Source organism: Rhipicephalus microplus, chromosome 5 (assembly GCF_043290135.1).
Source record: "Rhipicephalus microplus isolate Deutch F79 chromosome 5, USDA_Rmic, whole genome shotgun sequence".
Classification (NCBI taxonomy): domain Eukaryota; kingdom Metazoa; phylum Arthropoda; class Arachnida; order Ixodida; family Ixodidae; genus Rhipicephalus; species Rhipicephalus microplus.
Window position 1 is genome coordinate 63,596,728 of NC_134704.1, and position 24,873 is coordinate 63,621,600.

Here is a 24,873-nt window from a genome sequence, read left to right on the forward strand (position 1 = left end):
TAAATAATTCACTTAAAAACCACATCAACCACATGCATACGGAGTGGAGGTCTGGAGATGATCCTTGCTGGCACGGGCCTTGCCAGCGATACTGTGCACATGGATCGCCGAAACTTAGGTCGGTATTCTCGAGGCGCCCGTTTGTCGTGCCTTCAAGAAGTGTTGAAGTTAAAACGCCTTTGATGTCACAGAATATTGAGTGCTGTGGGAGGACCTCTCTGGCCAGGCAGTTTCGGAATGATGCGTGTCAGACAACGATGAACAAGTGTGTGAATAAATGAATTTAGTTTCCATCTCGCTCAAGCTATATATATATATATATATATATAAGGGAAAGAAGTGTATACCTAAGGGCTCGTTTTTCCGTGTTTTAACACAATATTAATGAGATCTAACAGACAGTAATGCCAAGGAATGTACAGGGGAAGTTATTAGAACCAATGGAATGTAAATAAGAAGAAAGAAAAGTGGATGAAAAAATAACTTCCCCTGTACATTCCTTGGCATTACTGTCTGTTAGATCTCATTCATTCATATATATATATATATATATATATATATATATATATATATATATATATATGAGTGAAGACATTTTTTTCCGTGTTTTTTCATCTCGGAAATACACCACGGGCTATATGCAGAACCGTACTATACACTGATTTTTATGCGACGTCTAAAATGAATGAGAGTCTGCCAAAACTCTCCCCTGAGAAAACATCGGCTAGAAGTAAACAGCTTCGCTGTAAAGCACAACAGGATAGACATCATGAAATAGCATTTATATTTTCATTTACACAGCGATAAGTACATGTCTCACTGGCGTGTGAGGATAATAAGACGTACAGGGGTGTCCTCATGCATCCTGCTGCACTTGCTGCAGCTGCTTCTGCTGATTGAACCACCGCCGGCCGTTTCTCACATCCTCTTCCCACTGTTTTCTGTACATGGTGTAGCAGCGCATTGCAGCCTGGGCATCTTGCACCTGCAGTGCAAACATTGAAAATTGGACACTCATCCATCAAGACAGGCTTGAGTGCAACTGTACGTGGTAGATAACTATTCGGGCACTTGATTTCTTTATGCATTTGATTTCTTTACAGTTGCCTCATGCAGACGCAACTACTGCTATGGATACGCCATGCCTTGACCATTAGATGTCTCTTTTCATTTCTGCGCCTGTATAAAACTGCAACTTTTACACAGTTTGTGCAGGCACAGGAATCAAAACATATATTCTGTGTCCATGTTTGCACGGCCAATCATGGCCAGTCTTTTAGCATGAATACCAGGGAGTGCACTGACCGAACTGTGCTCGCCCTGCTGGACTTTGACTCCCAGAATGCGCTCCGAGAGGGCCTTGAGTGATGGTGTCCGGCCCCCAAACATGGCCCGAAATGGGCGATAGGCGCATGTGTCTCGTATCCGTCGTTTGGGATGCGACAGGAACAGCACCTGCACAAGCATGTTGTCAATAATATACAAAGATTAGAGAGGCATAATGAAAAAAAAAAATTCTGGTACGCATACATAACCTTTTCTTGAAAGGACCCTCGAGAAGCAGAATGTTTTTATCACTTTCCGTTTTCATCACTTTTTTTAGCACTTTTTGATAAAACGGAATGATTCAGTGTTAACATTTGTTAGCTTTTCTGGAAGGATAAATACTAGTGTGCGAATATTCGAAAGTTTCGAATATTCGTCGAATATTAAATTCGCACTATTCGTACTCGATTCGAAAAAAGTGTATTCGAAAAGTTCGAATATTCGAATCACTTCGAATATTCGACAATATCGAATATTTCATTGGATTATCATGCGGAAAATAAGTCTTCTTTAATATTTCTGCTGGGTTCACAGATATCAAAACGTTGCCCAGAGGGGCGATAAGCATCAGAAGTGCACGGAGGCACTATGTCGTCCAGCGACGTTCAACAATCAGCAGCAAAGTTGACGTTCGTGTAAACGTATTGCACGCTTTTCGTATGCCACCGTAACGTGCTGACTACCACACGTTCACTATGCGGGACCTCGTGTGCAGGAACGAAGCTTAACCGTTGCCGTGTTGTCTCATCAAAACATCGCTTGATAACGCACGACCGTGCACGCGCGTGCTAAAGCAGAAACTTCGTCACCGTCGGCAAACGCTTCGGTTAGAAAACATAATAAGTGACAAAAAGAGTTCTAGTGGTAATTTTTACCATGACGTCGCATTTATTTCCTTTTTCGAGGAAGTTCCGCACGTGAGCATTCGCACAGTTATACAACATGCTCGAAAGCGGTTAGTCCCAACTCGGGATTTTATTGTCAAGTTATGTCGTATTCCTGGCAAGTATGCGTTAAATAGCTTGGACTGCATTCTAAACCTATTGAATATATGAAACGGTAATCATGCGCCGACCTTTCAGTTTTATATATCTGTATATGGAATGGAATGAAAAAACTTTATTTCAGTCCTGCAGGACGCGCTTAGCGGGTGTCTCCCACGTAGGGACCGACAGGGAGTACCTGGCGGCCGCTTCGTGGGTCTGCTGGACGGCCCGTTGCTGGTCGGCGAGAAGTGAGCTCCTGAGGGACCTCTCCCACTTGCTTGAGGTAGAGTCGGGAGGAGTTGTTCTACACTCCCAGAGCATGTGTTCGAGTGTCGCTGTGTGTCCACATGATAGGCATGTGTCACTGGGGTATGCATCGGGATAATAAACGTGAAGCGTGGCAAGGTTTCGGTACGTGTGTGTCTGTAATAGGCGTAGGGTTAATGCGTGCGGTCGGTTAAGTTTCGGATGTGGGGGTGGAAAAATGCGGCGTTCCAGGTAAAAGTGCTTTGTAATTTCATTGTACGTAATTGGTGCATCCCAATTGGTATCTAATCCAGCAACATGAGGTTGCCCAGTGGCAGTGCGGTCGGTAAGTGCACGCGCTGCACCATGGGCGATCTCGTTGAGGTTGGATAGGGCACCCGGCATCTGGCCGAGATGGGCGGGGAACCAGATGACAGTGTGGTGTTTCAGGGCACTCGGGTCCGCATTGCGCAGGATGCGTAACGCCTGGTCGGAGATGACTCCGCGTTCGAAGGCTTTGATGGCCGGCCTGGAGTCGCTTTAGATGAATTCCCGTTTGCTGTCGAGCATAGCTATAGCTATAGCTACTTGCTCCGCTACTTCGGGGTTTCGGGTGAGGATTGTGGCTGAGTTAAGAGTCTGCTGCGCGGATGATACCGCGACCGCGGCGAAGGCTTGGTTGTTGCGATAAGCAGCGGCGTCCATGAACGAGACGTTGTCCGCTTCCATGTCTATGCGCTTGAGAATGGCGGTCGCCCGCGCAAGGCGCCTGCCTCTGTTATGATCGGGGTGTACATTTCGTGGTATGAGAGCGATCGTGATAAAGTCGCGGATTTCACGGGGAATTAGAGCCAACTTTGGGGGGTACCTGGCCCTCGAGGAGAAGCCGAGCTCGCGCAGAATATGGCGGCCCGCCTTGGTGGCAGTGAGTCGGGTCAATTGCACGCGTTCCTGAGCTTCGGCGATCTCTTCTAGCGTGTTATGCTTTCATAAGGAACTGGCAAGGTCTCTCAATACCAGATTCTCCTTATATACCGAGGACAAAGAAGCATGCTTGGCTATGTATTTGGACCCACGCTTCAAGTCAACGGTATTCAGAAACAACAAACAAAAGTTGGTGTGGCTGAAAGATCTGGTGCTTCAGGATGTTGCCCTATGCCCTGCTGTGGAAGTCGTGCAGCCAGTAGCAAAAGTGCAGGAGCCACAAAAGTGTGTGCAGCCATCCTCTGATGTTTGGAGTGCATTTGATAATCTTGCAAATAGTCAAGTAGCAAGTACACCACTGTCTCCTTCAGAATGGGAAATTAAAGCGTATTCTGAAGAAGCCCTACTGAAGAAAGAAGCGACCCATGTGACTGGTGGCGGACTGCGGGAACCTTCAGATACCCCAGTCTGGCAAAGCTTTGCCCCAAGTACTTGCCCATACCAACCACTTCAGTTCCAAGCGAGCGTGCCTTTTCAGTGGCAGGGGAGGTTGTCTCTGTTCGGAGGGAGCGCCTCCTGCCTGATCACGTGGAGCAACTCCTATTCCTCCATGATAACAGCTAGTCATTACTTGCATTGTGTTCCAAATAACAGTGTATGTTGTGTTAACAGACATGCTGTTGTGTATTTTTTTAGATAAATACATCTTAAATTATTGTTACTGTAGAGGCATTTGTCCTTTGATATTCGATATTCGAATCGATATTCGAACATGAATATTCGTATTCGAAAAATTTCATATTCGCACACCCCTAATAAATACTGTTCCTTCTGCAATTCCACAAAGTTACGCTAATTGTAGTACTTTTGGGTTGGACCTCCGGACTCTCATTTCCAAAATTACTGGTACTTAACACAAATTACTTACTGCCACGTTTCGCTGCATTTACATGTGAAGGTTCAGCATTGCAAACGAGCACATGCAGCACATAGAGAAGGTGGTGGCTATCGTGTCTAAACGGTTCCATGGCACAGCAACAGTAAAAATTTCTAAGCGAATCGTGTCTGCAACATGCAAGACTGCTCCACAACAATGCAACAGTCAAAATCCTGATGACAGAAGCACGCCCTCTTTTTGAGAAAGCTTTGCTTTAGAAGAGAGTCACTCACACACACCTGCACTGCTTACAACACTACCCACCACTGCTAGTGAGCGAGAAGCTATTTATGTGACGTGCCTTTCTTTTCTTTAACACTGCATACCCAGTAATTCCAGGCCCACAGACAGCCTGCACATTATTAACACACTGTAGCATTCTTGACAGGTAAACAGCGAGCATAAGGTTATCAAGAAAGAAAGGAACACAAAAGTAAGAAAGATAAGGAACGCTGTTTAGAGACAAGATACACCTCAAAGGGTGCGTTTGTTTTCAGGCAACAAGATCGAGCTGTGATATCTCACCTTTAAATCGTGGTGCACAGCATGACCAACGAGAATGCGACCATTGAGTATTTCACTCACTTCCTTCTGCACTTTCGCAAACTCTTCACCTGCAACAGGAACAAGCAAATCAAGGTTTATTGAGACACGAGTGGACATGCCACATCAGCTAGCTAGACAGGCAAGTGTACGCTCTACGTAAATTTGAAATAAAACACTTGGATATAGAAACAGTGAACTCGGCATATGGTAGGCAGATCACACAGATTTACTCGCACGTTTTTTTCTATACATATCTCACACAGAGGCACGCGCCACTTATGGCACCCCCAGAGGGGTTCAGTCGAGCCCGTTTATAAGAGACAAATGGGTATAAGAGACGCCAGAGTGCCTACAGCAAAATACGTGTTGATAAGAAAATGCATACGAGGCACCTTGTTTATAAGAGACATCTCATATAAGAGAAAAAAACAGGGCCACTCGATCCATTCATTCTTCATATTTATATGACATCAGTATTTTACCCTTGAACTGTATATCACAGCAGCATCACACATTTCCCACCGCACCAGTCATCCGCATCAAGTTGCTTGCCCGCCATCGCATACCACTACGTTTTCTGCTTCATTATTCCTCAGAGCAACTTCAGACAGGAACGGCCTACCCTATGACATCGTCAACATTGCCTCATCATCTGCTTTTAAAGAACGCATCACTGATCATCTGCAATGTTAATTTAATCATCACTCTTAGATTTTTAGGAAATAAAACTGAACTGAACAAGAATTGCTGCCTGGAGCATGCCTCTTTTAAAGGGGTTTAGCTGTACACGAGAACCCACAATCTAATGCTTAGCGGCGCATTGCCACATTCCTCGAGCTACCGTGACAACTAAACTGTTGGCCACTGATCAGGGATTTCATTATTTTTACTATTACAACTGACCAGCAACCAATACCTGTAAAACATACTTGACAATTATTAGCTGTATGACCCTAGGTCAAGCCACCCACATCTTTACTATAAAAATGTGCACTGCTAAGCCATCTGGTTCATGTTCACAAGAAAAACAGCAGAATTAGCCGATAACAACAACATAGACAACGCGGGGCCCCCAGCTTGCCATTGTGTTTCATTTTGACAACACATTAAAAAAATGCACTGAATTTACAGAGAATGAAAGCAAATAGACTGAATTCACAGAGAATGGAAGTAAATAGTCACAGCAGTGTATTGTGAATATGCCTTACTGCACACTACAAAATAGTTTCCGCAACAAGCCATTCTAGTGCTGTTTTGTCAGAACTGCATACTGCTCTGCCGACTGTCACAACTCCAATTTGAAATCTTCATTTTCCACTGTGTAGATACAGGTGAAGGACAATGGAAAAAAGCTGCTTATAGGTAGCTTGACTAGTCCGCAGCCCAATGAATGACGGCGTGGGCCCAACAGCAAAGAAAAACTGTCAATGAACAAGCGAAAACATATGATTAATGCAGAATAAAATACACAATAGCGTGAACGAAAAGCAAAATACGCCAGGAGGAATGAAATTAATTTTTTTCTACATTCATCAATCCGAGTTTTGCCAAGGAGCAACCAAACATATTAAAATGAACTGAAAATGGTTTAACAATATTGGTAAAAATGATGCAAAAGCTCTATGCCAGTATTCCAATTGGGTGTCACAACAACCTGATGGTCCCTGTGTCTTGTTTTATAGTAATGCTCAATGGCTTCCAAATGTGCTTAAGGATATTGCGTACATTATTTCTCACTTAATATTTGAATCGATGCAAATAAGCAAACCAAAATCAAATAAGCAAACCAAGTAGTGCCAGGATGCAAAGAGACTATATAGCAATGCCCCAGAATATGGACTGTGTGCAGTAGTTCCATGCCTGCTGCGAGGTGCAAAGTACTGGCCTTTTTCCAAATCACTCGGCCGCACGCCACTCACGGCCGTCCGGTAGTCAACCACTTCCTCTGTGGGCTTGACAAATTTATCGTAGATCACGTGGCCCATGACATTGACAATTGAGACACGAGCGAGAATCGAGTCCTTGCCCTCATGGCCAACGCCAACCATTTCACAGTCCATGGCCACGACTCGAGTGGGCCTGCAATAAGTTCAGTGGCATCAACATAATGCCTAATTAAACCTAGATACAATAGTTTTTAAACACAGTGCAGTAAAAATGTTGATATGAGACGAGATACCCCAGTGGAAGGCAATGAAAAATGTAACTGTAGATACTTTAGTGGTGAAAACACGAACATTCCCATGTTATCTGGACGAATGGTATCCAATTATTGTATAAAAAAAAAAAGAGGTCATTTGCTTGGTAAACTTTTAGCAAAACGTCAAGCACAAGCAAATCCCTCTGCAACTAATACCCCTGTCACACGGCAAATCTCATGTCATTTACAACGAATGACATTAGGCGGACCTGATGTCATTTTACCTGCATGCTATCACACGAAGAAACCAAATGTCATTTCGAAATTATGACCATGACATTGGCCCTCCGGAGCCGTGGCTTTGGGAGAAATAAAAATATATTAAAACTTGTATGTAACGTGCGTGTATCCCCTAAAATAATTTTTATGGGTAACAGGGTGCTCCTATGATATAAACGCGGCCACATTACACAACTTTCCACGGCTGCACAACACACTCGAAAACCAACATGGCCGACGATATTGTCACAAGACATCACGCTGAAGAAGCAAGACAGACAGGGAGAAAGAGTACGTGATTCTGGGATGTGGGGCACGCTCTCGCTTGCCATCTCGGCTTAGGCTTGGCGTCGTGCAAATATATCACAACTGTCACCTCGTTTCTCTGGGTGCCCCCCTGTAACATTTGGTGAAAGGTGCTGGGTTGCAAAGCCCGACGGAACTTCCCAGCGGATGCCAAGTTGCCGCTTCTAACATGTCTACCGACAGGGATGCTGTGACAACAGCCATGTCTCGCACATCAACAGCGCCCACCTTACCGGTGGTCATTGTGACCACTCCACCCCGCAATCCTGGCAACTTTTCGGGCACTGACGGCAAAGACTTCGATGAGTGGCATCAACTCTACGAGCTCGTGAGTGAAAGCCACAAGTGGGACCCAACCATGATGCTAGGAAACCTTATCTTTTACTTGAAAGGTACGGCCAAGGCGTGGTTCAACAACAACACGGAAGAGCTCACCAGCTGGGACGTCTGTAAGACTAAGTTGCGCGAGTTGTTCGGCCAATCTGCCGGATGCAAGCAGGCCGCTAAGAAAGAACTTGGAAACAGTTTCCTGACATCCACGGAGTCTTAGCTGGCCTATATTCAAGATGTCTTCACCCTCTGCCGTAAGGCTGATGCCACCATGATCGAAGCCGACAAGGTTGCGCACGTACTCAAGGGCATCGCTGATGATGCCTTTAGCCTCCTTGTATTCAAAGGCTGTTCGACAGTTCGAGACGTCATTAAGGAGTGCCTACGCTTTCAAGAGGCTAAAAGCCGTCGCATCGCCCACCACTTCACTCGTCTTCCTAACACCGCTGCAACGTCAACTTGTGAGAAACTCCATTTTGAGACCCAGCCCAATCCATCCTCTGCTGACATTACGAGGGTCGTTTGACGCAAAATTGAGGCGATGTCAGCAGCACCCTTGAGGGTCCCGACGCCGAATGATCCTCAGCCCACCATATCCCTCATACAGAGCGTTGTGCGCCAAGAATTGGCAAACGCGGGCCTTCAGACAATCTGATCTGTGCACCGACCCGATGTCCATCCGCCTACCTTGAACACCCGTCAGCACTACCGGCGTCCTGCTCCACGTAACAGAGATCCAAACGCATGGAGGACGCCTGACAACAGGCCAATTTGCTTTCGGTGCGAACGAGTGGGACACATTTCACGTCATTGCCGAAGAACGTGGACCTCGCCTTTGCGCACAAGCCCAAACTTCAAGAACTTCGACGCATCAGCCCGCCCTTCTGGCCAAGAACCACCCCGCCATAATGACTCGGCTCATTACGACATGACCACCGCGACCAATGCCCAGTACAGCCGCTTGCCTTCACCGCGACGTAGATTCTCCCTGTCTCCCCCGCCACCCCATTCCCCATCCTCCGCCCAACGGTTTCCTTCGGGAAACTAACTGGTGCAGCTCCTGGAGGTGACGCTGCTGCTACGACTTGCCCTACAATTCCTCTGTTGACCCTCCCGACCAACCAGAACTTGATTGATGTAAAATGGGTGGTTTATCTGTTAAAGCTTTAGTGGACACTGGTGCCCAAATTTCTGTTATGAGCTCGCACATTCGTGACTGCTTAAAGAAAGTCTTGACTACAGACCCTTCACGCTGTGTTCATGTTGCCTGATGGCAGTGCAGCTGCCGTCGTTGGTGTCTGCACAGCAGGCGTTACTATAGCCGGCCATCCAACCTCCGTCCTCTTCACTGTTCTCACCAACTACACCAATGATGTTATCTTCGGTCTAGACTTTTTGCCCGCCTATTTGGCACTCATAGACTGTTCAGCTAGCACGGTGCAACTTGACCTGCCCTGTACGAATGATACGCCCAGTACGCCCCAAGTTCGTCTCTGCTCTGCTGAATATGTCCGTTTGTCACCGCAAACAGTTACCTGCATTGCCGTAACAGCGTTGCCACCTGTACCTGATGGAGACTACGTGCTCACGCCCATTACATCCGTACTTTTGACTCACAGTGTTACTTTTCCGCACACTATTATTACGTTACGGGAAAACCGTTCTTGCATCCCCTTGCTGAACTTAGCTCTGTGTCCGCAAGTGCTTCAGTGTGGAATAGCCCTCCCCACGTAGACACCCTCTGAGGATTGCGTCATCTCAGGTTTGTATTCCAATGATGTGCGTTGCCCTAACTGCACGCAAGTCTGTTCTTCGACAGAGAGTCCATTTTCTAATGTGTAAAAAATGATCGTGGGGACCTTTTGTCGCATCAAACTGATAACTTTCTCGTGCGGGCGCATGCGCTCTCTGCCCCGCAGACAGAAGCGCCGCTTTGCGTCGCCACAGGACTCCCCCCCTAGTGAGTTAGTGAGTGCGCCCACAACGACCGCACTCGGACGACCCGCTGCGGTTCATAAGTTCATGTGCACCGGAGGTCTCCTACACCATCCACTCCGCATGGACCATTTGAGGACTTGTTGGAGCTGCGCTGCATGGTCAGGCGGGGGTGCCTGCGAAGGAGCTCGAGGTGGTGCAGGTGCTTCGCTGTCGGAGTCCACGTGGGCTGGTTTTACGGGGTCTAGAGAAACCACGTTGTGACGACCACCTCTGTCGATTGTAATTTGCTTGTCTGCTCATCGCAGTACCTTGAAAGGCCCGTCGTACGGGGCCCGGAGTGGACGCTGTACGGCGTCGTGCCTCACAAACACGTGAGAACAAGAGGAGAGTTCCCGGTCCACGTAGACTGACCGGGCTGCGGGCGGACGCGAAGGAACAGCGCGTAGCTTGCTCATGATGCCTCGCAGTCGCACGGCGTAGTCCGCGTTTGCGTACACGTTCTCGTCCTTACTGGTGGGGAAAAACTCCCCTGGGAGGTGAAGCTTTGTTCTATACACCAGTTCAGCAGAACAGCATCCAATATCTGCTTTCAGAGCCATCCTAACACTCAACAGAACAAACGGCAGTGCTCTACCCACCTGCGACTTGCACTAGCCGTCAGGTTCGTCTTCAGATGGCGATGGAACCTTTCCACTATACCGTTGCTTATCGAATGGTAGAATGTTGTTCTGATGCGGGAGGTACTTAAGAGCCGGGTGACGCTGCGAATAGGGCGGACTCAAAGTGTGTTCCACGATCCGTAGTCACGGTTGCCGGCACTCCAAAGCGGGCCACCCAGTGGAAGATAAATGCGCGGGCGACGGTATCAGCAGTCATGTCTGGAATGGGCACGACCTCCGGCCATCGCGTGAAGCGACCGATGCAGGTTAGCAAGTAGCTTTGCCCCTGACACAACTGCAGTGGTCCCACAATGTCAACATGCACATGGGCAAATCGACAGTCCGGCAGAAGGAAGGATGCCAAAGGGGTCACAGTATGTCGCTAAACTTTGGAGCGCTGCCATGCGAGGCACTTTCGTGTCCATTGTCAGAAATCCCGGTTTATTCCTGGCCACACGAACCTTGCTGTGCATAGCCGTTGCGTGGCTCGAATCCCGGGGTGCGCCAGGATGTGCAGCAAGTAAAAAATGCTGCGACGGAGGTTCGAGGGGACGAACGGTCGGGCCCTGCCTGTAAACATGTCGCAGCATACGGATCCTGTGGGTTCTGCCAACCATTGCAGCTTCAAGATGCTGGTTGAAGACGCCAATAGGCGCTTCAATTCTCCATCACTACATTGAGCCGTCGTAAGTGTGGTGAAGTCCACGCCGCTCGGCAGGCTGATGGCATTCACTGGACCGCGTGAAAGGGCGTCGGCAGCAGCATTATCCGTGCCATTAACATGGTGTATATCTGTCGTGAATTCTGCGATGTACGACATTTGGCGGAGTTCCCGTGCCACAAGCGCACCCGAATCGGAGTTCACGTGCAATGCGTAGGTGAGTCGCTTGTGATCCATGAGAACAAAACATTCTTGTCCTTCCACATAATGTCGGAGATGCCGGATAGCCGCGTATATGTCCAGGAGTTCCCTACTAAAGGTGCTGTACCTTCGTTCGGACGGGCTCAGTTTTCTGGAGAAGAAGGAAATTGGTCGCCACACTCCGCTCACCCTTTGCTGCGACACGGCTCCAATCGCTGCATCGGAGGCGTCCACCATGACGCATTGAGGAACACCCAGCTGCGGCTACATGAGCATGGTAGAATTTGCGAGAGCTTCCTTAATCATCCGGAATGCTTGTGTGGATTGGTCGTTCCACTGAATGGCAGTTGCCTTAGATCCAGATGCCGCAAGTAGGCTGTAGAGAGGGTGAAGAATGTTGGAGCATCTCGGGATAAACCAACAGTAGAAATTCACGAGTCCCAGGAACTCTCGAAGCTGGCGGAGGTTTTTCGGCTGTAAAAACTGCCGTACTGCTTCCACCTTGTCCTTCTGAGGCTGTACTCCGGCACTTGAAATGCTGTGCCCCAAAAATGATAGTGTCCATACCCCAAGCGCGCACTTTGCCGTATTGATAGCGATGCCATTCTCTCTCAGTCGCTGAAGTATGCAGCGCAGATGCCGCTTGTGCTTTTCAGGAGTGCTGCTAGCAATCAGAAAGTCATCGAGGTATACCTTACAAAAGTCGAGGCTACGGACAACGCCATCCATAAACCGTTGCAAAGTTTGCCCGGCGTTGCATAAGCCGAAAGACATGCGTAGGAACTGTAACATTCCGAACGGCATTGTTATTGCGGTCTTAGGAATATCCTCCGCTGCTACGGGTATTTGATGATATGCTCGCACTAGATCTATTTTAGAGAAAATGGTAGCACCATACAGGAAGGTCGTGTCATGAATGTGCGGGACTGGGTAACGGTCTGGCACGATTACCCGGTTCAGCGCTCGATAGTCCCCGCAAGGGCGCCAATCACCGTCTGTTGATTTTGGGACCATGTGAAGAGGTGACACATACAGGCTGGATGAAGGACTTGCTATCCCGAGTTCCATCACGTGTGCAAGCGCCTGTCCAGCCAACCACAGCTTCTCGGGTGACAGGCGCCGTGGTCGCGCATAGCCGGTGGGCCTGTGGTTTCAATGTGACGCAGGACGCCGTGCTTTATTTTTGGAAATGCCTGTGGCTGTCGCGTCAGCTGTGAACTCTTGTAGTATTGCGGTGAAGTATGCTTCTCCAACCGGACTAAGCAAGGCCAGGCTGATAGGGGGGTGCCAACACGGTGTGCCTTGTACCGCTCCCCAAGAAACAGGATTTTGAAGTCGTCTGTTGCGAACGTTGACAGCAGGCCGACGAACAGGAGAAAGTGTGCGCCTTGTATGGCGAATTTGACATCAGCAGCTATGAACACCCAGCTAAACGATCTGCCGAAACAGAAGTTCAGCGACAGTGAACGATGACCATATGTTGTTATCACCGTGTTACTGACAGCTTGCAAGGGCGATGCACTAGGTTTCTTTCTTTCAGCTTGTGACGCCGGTATAACGCTCACCTCGGCATCTGTGTCAACTAAGAAACGTATTCTGTTGTCGCGGTCGGTAATAAAGAATACCGAGGGACGACTTGGAGGCAATGTAGTAGCACTGGTCGCCCTCAGCGCCTGCCGCGGCTGTTTCTCGAGTGCACGCACAGTGGGACACATTTACGCGCACTACTTCCGAATCTCTGATGGTACCAGCAGATATGCTCGTGCTGCTTTTGCGATAGCGGCTTGTTAGGCTCAGTTATCGTTTGCGCCCTCCTGCTTGCATGCAAAGCTGATACTGTTTCGGCAAGCCGAGAAATCTCCTCACGCATGTTTTGAAGTTCGTTTAGAGGCTGTTGGGCTCGCAAGGCAGCCATGGGTGTGGGCGGGGTCATTGCTACCAGTTTGTCAGCAAATTCGGCGGCTGCGGTTAAATCCTTGTGCTCTTAGGCCGCCATGACCATGCGGACGCATGAAAGCAACTTTTGCAAAAAAAGTTCGCGGAGCAATGCTCCATCTGTCGTGGTTGATGTCTTGCCAAAAACTGTTGCATGTGCCCCAAAAGCTGACTATGAGTACGGTCGCAGAGTTCCGTACCGCAAAGCAATTGCTACAGTCGTTGCGATTCAGAGGGCGTAACTCGGCGAACAAGGGTTTCTCTTAGCATTGCATATACATTTTCGACAGGTGGTGCGAGCAACAGATCTTCAATTTCACTGGCTATGACGGGCGACAGACTGCTGACTACGTAGTGGTATTTCGTAAGTTCTGCGGTGATTCATCTGGCTGCGAATCGAGATTCCACTTGCATGAACCAAAGTGCAGGGTCCGCAGTCCAAAAAGGGGGCAGCTTACTGTAGACTTGGTAGACTGTCGGAGGGGCGTCGGTCATGGACGTTGAATCCATATTGCGGCTGGTTTGACACTCCGGTCACTGTGTCGGTATTCCGGGTGACCAATGTTGAGACGCGGCACTCGGCAGAGCTGCACAAGTGAACAACTCGCGCCCAAACAACTGACTTGCATTATCACCCTTCATCTTGAAGATAACTTTTTCGTGCGGGCGCATGCACTCTCTGCCCCGCACACAGAAGTGCCGTTTTGCGTCGCCACAGTACTGGCATATTGCTGTCGATGACATGGACCGCGAGAAGACTGCTTTTGTGACCCCTGATGGTCGGTCTTTACCAGTTTACAGTCATGCCGTTCAGATTATGCAATGCTCCATCCACCTTCGAACGAACGATTGATACTCTCTTGCGCGGGTTCAAGTGGTCAATTTGCCTATGTTACCTGGACGACGTCATTGTGTTTTCCCCGACCTTTGAAACACACCTCGACCACCTTTCCTTCATCCTTTGTTTTTCGTAATGCAGGACTGCAACTAAACTCATCGAAGTGCCACTCCTCTGGCGTACGCCCCGATCCTGAGAAAGTTCGAGCTGCGAAAAACTTCCCCGTCCAGACCAGCGCTAAGGAAGTCCGCAGCTTTTTAGGTCCATGTTTTCACTTCCGGCATTTTGAAAACAATTTTGCGGACGTGGCCCGACTTCTTACAGACTTCCTGAAGAAGGATGTTTCATTCTCTTGGTGTGCTGCGCAAGCTTCGGCGTTCTCTAATCTCATCGCGTTGCTCACAACACCATCTATTCTGGCCCGTTTTGACATGTCTGCCCCAACAGAAGTTCACACTGATGCCAGCGGACACGAATCGGTGCTGTTTTGGTCCAGAATCAAAGCGGCTGCGCCCGCATTATCGCATATGCCAGCTGTGTGCTCTCTGCGGCCGAGCAGAACTACTCGATCACCGAACGGGAATGCCTTGCTCTAGTTTGGGCGGTTGGCAAATTTCAACCCTACTTACATGGTCGCCGTTTCACCGTCACAACTGATCACCACGCCCTCTGCTGGCTCTCGTCGTTAAAGGATCCCACTGGGTGTCTTGGTCGCTGGGCACTACGGCTCCAAGAATATGATTACTCAGTGTCTTACAAATCTGGCCGTTTACACCATGATGCTGACTGCTTGTCCCGCCATCCAGTGGACCCCCCGAGACTTTAGATGAAGCGCCGCCATGTGTGCTCTCTCTCTCTGCTTTGAGCAAGATCCGTGATGAACAGCGCCGAGATCCCGTCTTGCATGACATTATTGAGAAGCTGAACTTTCCGACGCCCCATCCGTCTACTCAAATGTTTGTGCTTAAAAAGGCACCTTGTACCACTACAATGTCAACACAAACGGGTGCGAACTGCTCCTTGTGGTGCCTTTCCACTTACGTTCGAGTGTTATCGCCCAGCTCCATGACGTCCCCACCGCCGGACACCTTGGTCTCTCTCAGACTTACAACCACGTTCATCGCCGATTTTACTGGCCCAAGCTTTATCGCTACGTCGTCGCATGCGACCAGTGCCAACGTCGAAAAAACGCCCTATGAGTCCTGCCGGACTGCTCCAGCCACTTTATCTTCCTATTGACCCCTTCTTTCGAGTTGGTCTTGACCTCCTAGGCCCTTTCCCTTAGTCTACCTCCGGAAACAAATGGATAGCTGTCGCTACGGATCATACAACCCGGTACGCCATCACACGGGCTTTGCCAACCAGCTGTACCACAGATGTTGCCGATTTCCTTCTGTACAATGTCATCCTCCATCATAGTGCTCCATGCCAACTCCTCACAGATCGTGGACGCTATTTTCTCTGCCGAGTTATTGACGACCTGCTTCGCTCTTGCGAAACCAAACATAAATTTACGATAGCCTACCATCCACAAACTAATGGGCTTACCTAACGATTCAACCGAACTTTAACTGATATGCTCTCCATGTACGTCTCCTCTGGCCACCTAGACTGGGACGTTGAATTGCCCTGCACGAGAAGTCGCTCAGAAATGCCTCTTAGCATCGCAAGAGCAACAGAAGCAACGTCACGACGCACATCATCGCGACGCCTCCTTTGACCCGGGTTCCCGTGTGTTGTTTTGGACCCCGACTCTGCATGTTGGTCTCTCTGAGAAGCTGCTTTCCAATACTCAGGACCCAACCCCGTTTTGCGCCAAGTGAACGACGTTACCTACGAGATAGCACCGCTGAAGTCGTCATCTCCCTCCACTCCATTGTCTACAGACATTGTTCATGTCTCCCGACTTGAGCTCTACCACTCCGCAACACCATAGAAAGCACCTAGACGGTGCTTCTGCAACCGGGGGTCATGTTACAAGACTACATCACGCTGAAGAAGCAAGACAGACAGCGAAAAAGACGACGTGATTCTGGGATGTGGGGCACGCTCTCGCTTGCCATCTCGGCTCAGGCTTGGCGTCGTGCAAATATATCACAGCTGTCACCTTGTTTCTCTGTGTGCCCTCCCGTAACAATATGACTGGGCATTAGTACAGTGAACAGACTTTCCGGCTGCAGAAATGAGACTGCGGCAGCAATTTTGTGTAGTCACCACCTTGATCACCACAACACGTGCAATCGGACGAAGAACATCTACCATACAGGCAATGACAACAGAGCTAAAACGAAGAACAACCGGCGTCCTGCCACTGTAGTGGAGAGTAGTTTCCTTTTTTGGAAACTTTCACGAGTACTATTATGTCAACAAACCAGTATTAAGTTGATCTAGTAAGGAATATGATATTTAGGAATAATAAAAGTTACGTATACGTAAGTTAACGGCCATCTCCCTAAAAGTCCCTGGCCTCGAGACTAATGACTTGGTCCGAAATCGTATGTGAATGCATTTCGATAACTCATTTTAACGAAAGTGTCATTTTCCTCAAATGAAATTAGTTTCTTCGTGTGAGAGCAAACAAGTGAAATTACAGACAAATGGCATTTACTGTAAATGACATTAGATTTGCCTTGCGACAGGGGTATAACAGATATATTCACAAACATGCCTCTGCTCCAGCTGTCTCCTTGGCTCTGCTGGGCAGCCCTGCCTCTTGGAAGAAGCAGTTTGTTTCATCAGTGCTAGTTAACAATTCCTGAGTTACAATTAAGTAGACTAAGGCTTTCACTGTTGGCGTGTAGAAAGAAGCTACAGAGATGTCTGTCCAATGTAACTCAAGTTTTAATCAAAGGTAGTAACAGCTTTGTCAGCTCTATAGGTGTCAACGGAGGAGCAGCTGAAGTTCAGGAATGAAGTGCCACTTGGTCACACTCACTTGTTGAAGGTGCCCCTTTTCTCCAGGCCAATGGCCTGGCCTGCTGTTTTCACATTTTCAGGTTCCAGTAGCAGTGGGTCGACGCCATCGAACCAGACTTCCTCCTTCCTGGAATGAAGTAAACATACAATGCATTAAGATAAGACACCAGACAAAATGGAGTCCACATACTTAGACCTACTTGAGCACTGGGGTACTGGACGGGACATACTGTGCACAAGCCACACAGACAACACGAGAAACAGATGGGAAGCACAGAGCCGCCAACTGATTTTGTTTCTGCAATGCTACATGTACAAGCGCACAACTGCGCGGCACACACCAACAAAAAGGAGCAATGGTGTGGAGAAAGAGCAAAGATAGAAGGGCTCTTCCAATCACTCATCCTTTACATTTTTATCACGTTGTCACGCTTTGGAATGTTATCTCTCTATCACACAAAACAACAATAGGTCAGAGTGCAGGAACGCTGGGCATTGTACTAATGTATGAGATGAGGGTGCAAAAGGCCATTAATATGCAACTAAGATTGTGCATTGTGGTATTCAGAGAGACCTGTACATGAGCAAAGGTTAAGGCAGTTTAAGGTAATCAGTAAATATGATAGTGCCATAGCGAACAAGCCGTTGCCCATACACCTTCAACAAATACCCAGCATGTGCTTACAGAAATTGTCAGGATTGCATAATCCTTTCTATAAAAATGATGCAGTTGACGTCAGGGACACACAAGTACATAATTTAGCCAGGACAGAACGAATCCATAATTATTGAAATATATCATTACAAAAATAAATCACAAAAGAGGGCGAAAAAATTATTGTACCGAGAAGAAAACCTGATTATAAAATATCTTGGCCACCTGTGTGCCTCAATATAAGTGCAGACAACAGCTTTAGCATTTCACCCCAACTAAATGTGGCTACCACAGCAGGATTTAATCCCAAAGCCAGCAGTACTCAGCAGCAGTGCTATATTGGAGCTCAACAGTGCAAATTATAGCTACTGAGGCAATTATACCGATATGCAAGTACATTCATGTTTAATAACTTATTCTTAGTGCACACTAACAAAGAGAGGGAACAACACCAGCGCTACTATCAATTGAAGGCTTTATTCAGAAAATGAAAAAACATATCAATGCTATCACCCACTGCCCATGCTCATCGTCATAGCTTTCAAAGTCTGGGGCTATCGCGGCATATCTGCTGCACTCATTATCCCCTTTAACAGCGACACTTCCTTTTCACAATAGTCACCGACCGGTGGCTGATACAAGATGATTACCTAATGTGGATGTGAAATGCTTCCGCGATCTCTCGTGTGGTGCAATCATGGTGGCCAAACAAAATGACTATTCGAAAAGCGTGCCTCACGTCCACACTTTACACAATTTATGGCCATGTGCATTAGCGGCCTGCCCTTCGAAGAATGAGTGGTGCTCCTTTAGGTGTATGTTTATGCAGCGACCAGTCTACCCCACATAGGCTGACCCACAGTGGTATGTGTGCGGAGCGTAACGGTATGCGGAGCGTATGTGGATGAGCGACTAACGGTAAGTTCGAAGAACTTACCATTATTGCATATTTTTACGGGAGAGAACTCCTAACAACTGGAACGCAGTGGTATCCCCTACCGTTAATTCCAACCGGGAGCTCCTGGTTTTCATTCATCTTTGCATCAGTTGGCCCATGGTGATCACAATTTATTGGAAAACCAAACCAAATCAAGCTTACTAGAAGCAATACAATGAAACAGCAGCATTTCTCAGCACATGAGAATTCAGGCGCTGCGTTGGAGCTCTTGGGCAAGCTGTGAATGATGCTGAGTTGTTAGAGAAGAAATGCAAGCAAATGCAAAGCACTGGTTACCTTTAATTAAAACTGTGTTAACTCTGTCATTCAATAAGAGTGTTTTGGAGCATAAAGAGTGTCATATATTTCCCGTTGAGGCTGACTGCTCACATGCATGCATGTCGCTGCTTGTTTTCAATGTATCACTGACCGACAACTCGGTTCGCTGTTCGAGGTCCGTGAACTCAACTTGCTATCGCATAGTTCATGATAACTCCTGAATTGGCTTCTGCCCGCGTAGTGTGTGTGATGTCTGCTCATTCTAGCACCTGGCCGCTGATTTGAACTCTGCTTAATTCGAACAATTTTGTGGTCAAGTGATCAAACTTTTACAGTAGCGATAATACAAGTACAATATGCACATAAAAACAGTAATAGTTGTAGCACAATACAGATGCACAACTTACTTTACAGGTGCCAACGTAGAGCCATTCTTGCTTGCATCTTTTTTGCTGTGAACTGCCTTTATAGGCACTCCACTTTTGTTTCGGGGAGCAGCAACCTGGAGCTTCTATAAGAGCGAAATAGACCATAGACATACGTAAGAAGCAAATATGCTGAGTGCAGAATGGACACAGTAAAGCAGGTGGACACCTACAACAATTACTGTGGTATCCATTCTACACAAAATGCACTCATATACCTGAAGATTGCTCAGTAGCATTACAGATCAAACAGGAAGAAAAATAAAGTTAAAACCAGGTAGCGATCGAGAAATCATGAAACACTGCAGAGCAACTAAACAAACAGCTTTGTTTTAGGCACAGCCGCACTTAAGTTTCGAGAGATCCTTTTAGATTTTTTTTTTCTCAGCTCTCCTGCAATGCGCCCTTGTCCAGAAAAAATGGTGGTTAGTACGATGTTCCCTTGGCGCATTGTACGTCATCATCATTGCCGTGGGAGAGTGAAAACGTGCGTTGCACAATAATAACACTGCAATAACCATGCCATTACTGCAAGGAACCAGCATTGTGGTGCATATAGAAATGTTACGCCACTTTGTTATGTATTGCGTATGGTTCGTAAATTATACTGTTACACAGCAATAAGCTAGACAAGCCATTGAGTAAACCTTCTCAAGACTCTCTTTTCAGCTTGACAATTTCTCCCGAGAATTAGCTAGAGTCCAGCTGTTCACAATGGTTTTTAAGACTCTGTCTGTTACACAACACTTCGCGAGCAGTGTTTACATATAAGGAGAATGCATACAAAAAAAAAAAAGAGTGCCCGCCACATCCAAAAGCACATCACTACATGTGATCTTGCCTAATACTTAGATGGCACAAAATACCCACATCTGCCGTTAATACTTGCCAACCTTGGCTTCTTACGTAATGATGTAATGACCATAAGTGTTTACAATATGGCACAAACAGGTAGAATGGTGATAGATTCTGTGCGAGGGGAAACCTTTCGGAAATTCGCTATCCACGACCTTCCACCTTGAGACAGTTATTCACCGCATAGCTCACAATATTAGGCAATTGAATCACACTTAGCAGAGGGAGCATGGCTAGTGCCTGCACCAGATACTCATTTCACACATTAAGAGATTTCTAGTACACTACTTCTGCAAGAGTTTATCAAGCATCAGTATGCTCAATGCTATGCAATGACTTCATTTTGGCATTTTAACCAGCAGCTATCCGGCAGCTGCAGCAGACTGTAAAAAATAGTGCATCTTGGTTTTACATTTTGGGAAATGAGCTTGAGTATTCAACAATTTCTTCAACCTTTGTTTGAGCTACAGTTCCAGGACAGCTTTCTATTGGTCTATCAGCTCATTTTTTTACATTTCTGGTAGCTAAACATGTTTTTGAATTCTTGTGCCTCCAATTTACATAGTTTTATGCCCACACACTGCCTGGCATGGCGATTAGTAATAATAATAACTATTGGAGTTTAATGTACCAAAACCACCATATGATTATGACAGACACCGTGGTGGAGGGCTCCAGAAATTTCGGTCACCCGAGGTTCTTTAATGTGCACCCAAATCTAAGCACACGGGCTTCAAGCATTTCCGCCTCCATCAAACATGCAGCCGCCGCAGCCGGGATTCGCTCCCGCAACCTGCAGGTCGGCAGCCAAGTGCCTTAGCCACTAGACCACCATGGTAGGCAACATGGCGATTAGGAATTTTAAGCAACTTAAGACACAGAGACTGCAAAACGCTTGAGCTAATGATGCAATAAGCTCTATGTTTCAGATTCATGACATCTTTTAGCAGTGACCCAAGTAAAGGTTATCATGAGAATGTGTAGCTGCAATTTACGATAACCATCGCCTACAATGCCACCAAGAACCTTTTAGCACAAACCTAGTGTGGGCCATCACAGAATATCGCGATGTAAGAAGACTCAATTACTACATATTTTTATACACCCAGAAACGCCATCTTCAAAGTGCTCCCTACACGATTTCATAGATTCTTAACTGACTACTTTAACCACTGCGCCACGCCATACCATATTTCATAGATTGCAGGCAATGCTTTAGCTGTTATGCAAGAAGTGATGCCACAACATGGTCTGTCTGTAAAGTGATGCGGCTGGGTCTGCTATTTTGAACCCATCTGTTAATGTCTAAATTCTTCCCACCAGTTTTCTTGGTCTTCTATATACTGAGTACAACATAGTTTCCGCACTGTATGGGTGCTTTGAAAGCCCGCTGCCATGACTATCGGAGATTCTGTGACAGCCCATTAAATGGTCACATGACCTTCGAAACGGTGACCTTTGGCTTGTTTTGAGATTTGGGGATCGGAAGATGTATGTCGGGCTAACTCCTCGGCTGATGCAGCTTTTATATAGCCCTTATGTGAGCCCAACAGAGTTATCGACATTTAAAAAAGCTATTATTAAATAATATAAACTACTTTAGACTGAAGATAGTACTAAGATCGAATCAATGAATTATTTTTAGGAGACCCAGTCAGATTACATTACAGACATACTTTATATGTCACACCACTGAATGCATTTCCTAGCTCATTTCCTTCTAATCTGTGGTGTGCTTAAACTCCATGAGTTCCAAATACAGCTTGTGAAGGTAAGCTTGCAACATACAGCCTTTAATTTGCAAACACGAACTTTTTGTGCATAACAGCTCTTTCATCACTGAAATATGTCACTCCCCTTGCCGAGTTGCCAACATACGCACCTGCAACATGCTTGGTCTACTTTCTTCAAATTTTATCGACCAGGCCAACCAGCTAACATACATGGTGCTGTTGCAATACTGCATAAACTGTTTACCTCAGGCGTAAGACTTGGAAAATATTTCAGTGTTCAGTGCCCCGATTGGAGCATGCTTTTCTTATGGGAAATTCTGTCGGGAGAACAGGAGCACTGAAAAGCACGCTGAAAGTGCTCTGTTCAGAGCAACTGTGTTTCAGTGGTCGAACAAAAGTAAGAGCACTGACATGTGGTGGTAGGGCGAGAGCGTTTTTGCTGCACCAAGAGCAGTCAGGAGCAATTCGTAGTGCTCTCGCCTGAAAAGGGAAGTAGACACAGTCGATGAGAGTGATGTGACCTCATTTTTCTTCAGCCAGTGAGTGCAGCAGCAGTGGCAGCAACCACGTATCGATATGCCAATATTCTAGGGACCCTAGTATAGGTGCCATTTGTACAGGTAGCGAGATAGGTCCATTCGATTTGCCTGCACTATGTGAACCAGTTCACGAGGTGCTGCAGCTTGCCATTCATTTCAGTGGTACAGTACTGACGACCTCTGAACCCTGCCATTCATTTTGAAAGGTGCAGATGAGGTGCAGCACTAGTTCACGATTTTCCTGTACCTCTTACACTGACAGTGCCGGCTTGGTGTAGCCGCGCGCGCAGCTGAGCATACGACACAGCGCTTAGGCGTAGGTGGCTTAGGAGTCGTACTCGCCTCTACAATCGCGGTGTGTTTTGCCAAGATGTTTGTGCCTCACAAACTGTCCGCATGTGCGATTCGTCATCGGTCAGTGTTGGCTGAACGGTGTAAATTAAGCGAAAACAAATAAGGTCTGCACCTTGTCGATACAATGTCATCCGTTTGGGGTGTCGTGCTGTGCCTGCACCGTTGAACTCACCCGTGCATCAGCTGCATACACAGCCGTGAACCAGTTCTGACTGGTGCAGGTGAATTGAACGGACCTGATGATTGCTAGAAAGAGTATGCAGCTAGGTTGTTGCCCAAATGTACTGTGTGTGATTTAGGGTAATAGCGAAAATGCGACCGACAGATTTTATGCGTACTTTGGTGCTGTCCAGCAGAGAATGCTGGTGTTTCGAATGTTTTGATGACATGGCCCACTCGTCACCATCTCACCTGTTTTCAGGAAGCATGCCACATTCCAGTGGCACGCAGAGTGGCCCTGCCACCCCCCCCCCCTTTACTATTCCAGTACTGTTCTCTCAATGGAATTCGCCAGTCAGCCAGTTCACAGGTGGTAGCTGCGTGAACCCCGAGCCCTTGCTATCTCGCTCTCTTTACAGCTGGGCTTCACCTTTGCCCGTGTAATACTGCTACTTTCACGTTGTGAAAATGGGCCATTTTATCGGTAGCACTTTGTTTATAACCCTCAGATTAAACAGGCAACGCGCGTCACAGCAAACGACCCAACAAGCACAAGCGCACACAAGAAACAACATACCTCTTGGAGAGCTTTCCAGTTGCTCGAAGCGAACTGCAGCTTACGGGGAAACGCTGCCTGGGTACGTGGCCCGGCGGACGATGTGCTGCTGTCCGCAGGCTCGCCACCCTTGGTTTTGCCTTTCTTGGACGGCGAGTAGCCATGCTTCAAAGCGAGGTCGACGGCACTGTTCTTGCCCTTGGTTTTGCGCTTCGGCTGCCGAGGTGTACCTGACGGCGTAGTGGCCATGACGGTGCGTCAGCGAAATGTCTACATACAGCGACCACGTTGACTGCCGTTCCAACGGTTTTCGTACGACCGGGTCCTCTGGCTAGCGTGCTTAAGGACACCAACACGACAGGAAGCGACCGACAGTTCGCTTGCTGTCGGCGCCCTGAAGTCAGCTTCAAGAGAGCCCGTGACACTCACAAACTACTCGACGGTCACGTCCCGACGAACGGAACATTTTCAAACTGAGGCGAAACAGGAACTTGTCTACGCACACCGCCATTTATGTCGAACGTGAGCTGGTCAGTGTTGCCAGTCCCGCCAGGCGACACCAGAGAACTATGCCAAATACGGTCAGACAACAGTGTACTAGAAGTAGTCATATGACATTTCCTTTACAATATAATAACAATGATAATGGACGAATTTATTACATGAATTCTAAAATTACAATCGTTGCGACACTCCCGTCTCGAACATGTTTGTGAAGCAATCTGTCGAGGCATTGGTCAGGATCTTGAAGTAAGAAAAAACTGGTCAGGATGAATGAATAAATGGATGCATCCAGCTGTTCCCATTAAATTAGGCGATTGCTTACGTCATCTAGTCATAAAGTTAAGTACTATCATTGTGTGTTTAAGGATTGAAGTTCACTCGCGCCTTGATTGTAGCCACCAATCAGTTAGCCTCCTTCTGGTTATTTCTACCCGTTTAAAGTCTATTTCACCTTCACTATCCATAAACCTCAATGCTTTGAAAAATTCGGCTCCATTATCTTCGACTATAGGGTGGAGCCCTTTAGAAAACATTCTCAAATGTTTAGCCGTTTCCTCCCCCTCTTCACATGCAATGTGTCTGTGCCTGTGATGTAGTATAGTGAAGTGGTGGTGTCGGTGAAGTGTGGTGGCACCGTGGTGTTATGTACAACGTGCTCGGAGGCGACGGCAGTGGTGCTTCTCAATTGAGCGGCAGAAAGATGATGATG

The 24,873-nt window shown here is 47.3% G+C and overlaps 1 protein-coding gene across 1 annotated transcript; it reads right to left on the reverse strand.

Annotated features, from left to right (window-relative positions):
• Positions 1 to 761: 761 nt before the first annotated feature.
• On the reverse strand, positions 762 to 24,217 carry LOC119174461 (uncharacterized). The gene is made up of 7 exons (XM_037425373.2): positions 23,682 to 24,217; positions 19,447 to 19,550; positions 17,188 to 17,295; positions 6,851 to 7,044; positions 4,945 to 5,033; positions 1,306 to 1,455; positions 762 to 985 (listed from the first exon to the last, which is right to left on the reverse strand). The coding sequence occupies exons 1-7, from the start codon at positions 23,907 to 23,909 to the stop codon at positions 857 to 859; spliced, it is 1,002 nt and encodes a 333-aa protein (XP_037281270.2). The 5' UTR covers positions 23,910 to 24,217; the 3' UTR covers positions 762 to 856.
• Positions 24,218 to 24,873: the final 656 nt, after the last annotated feature.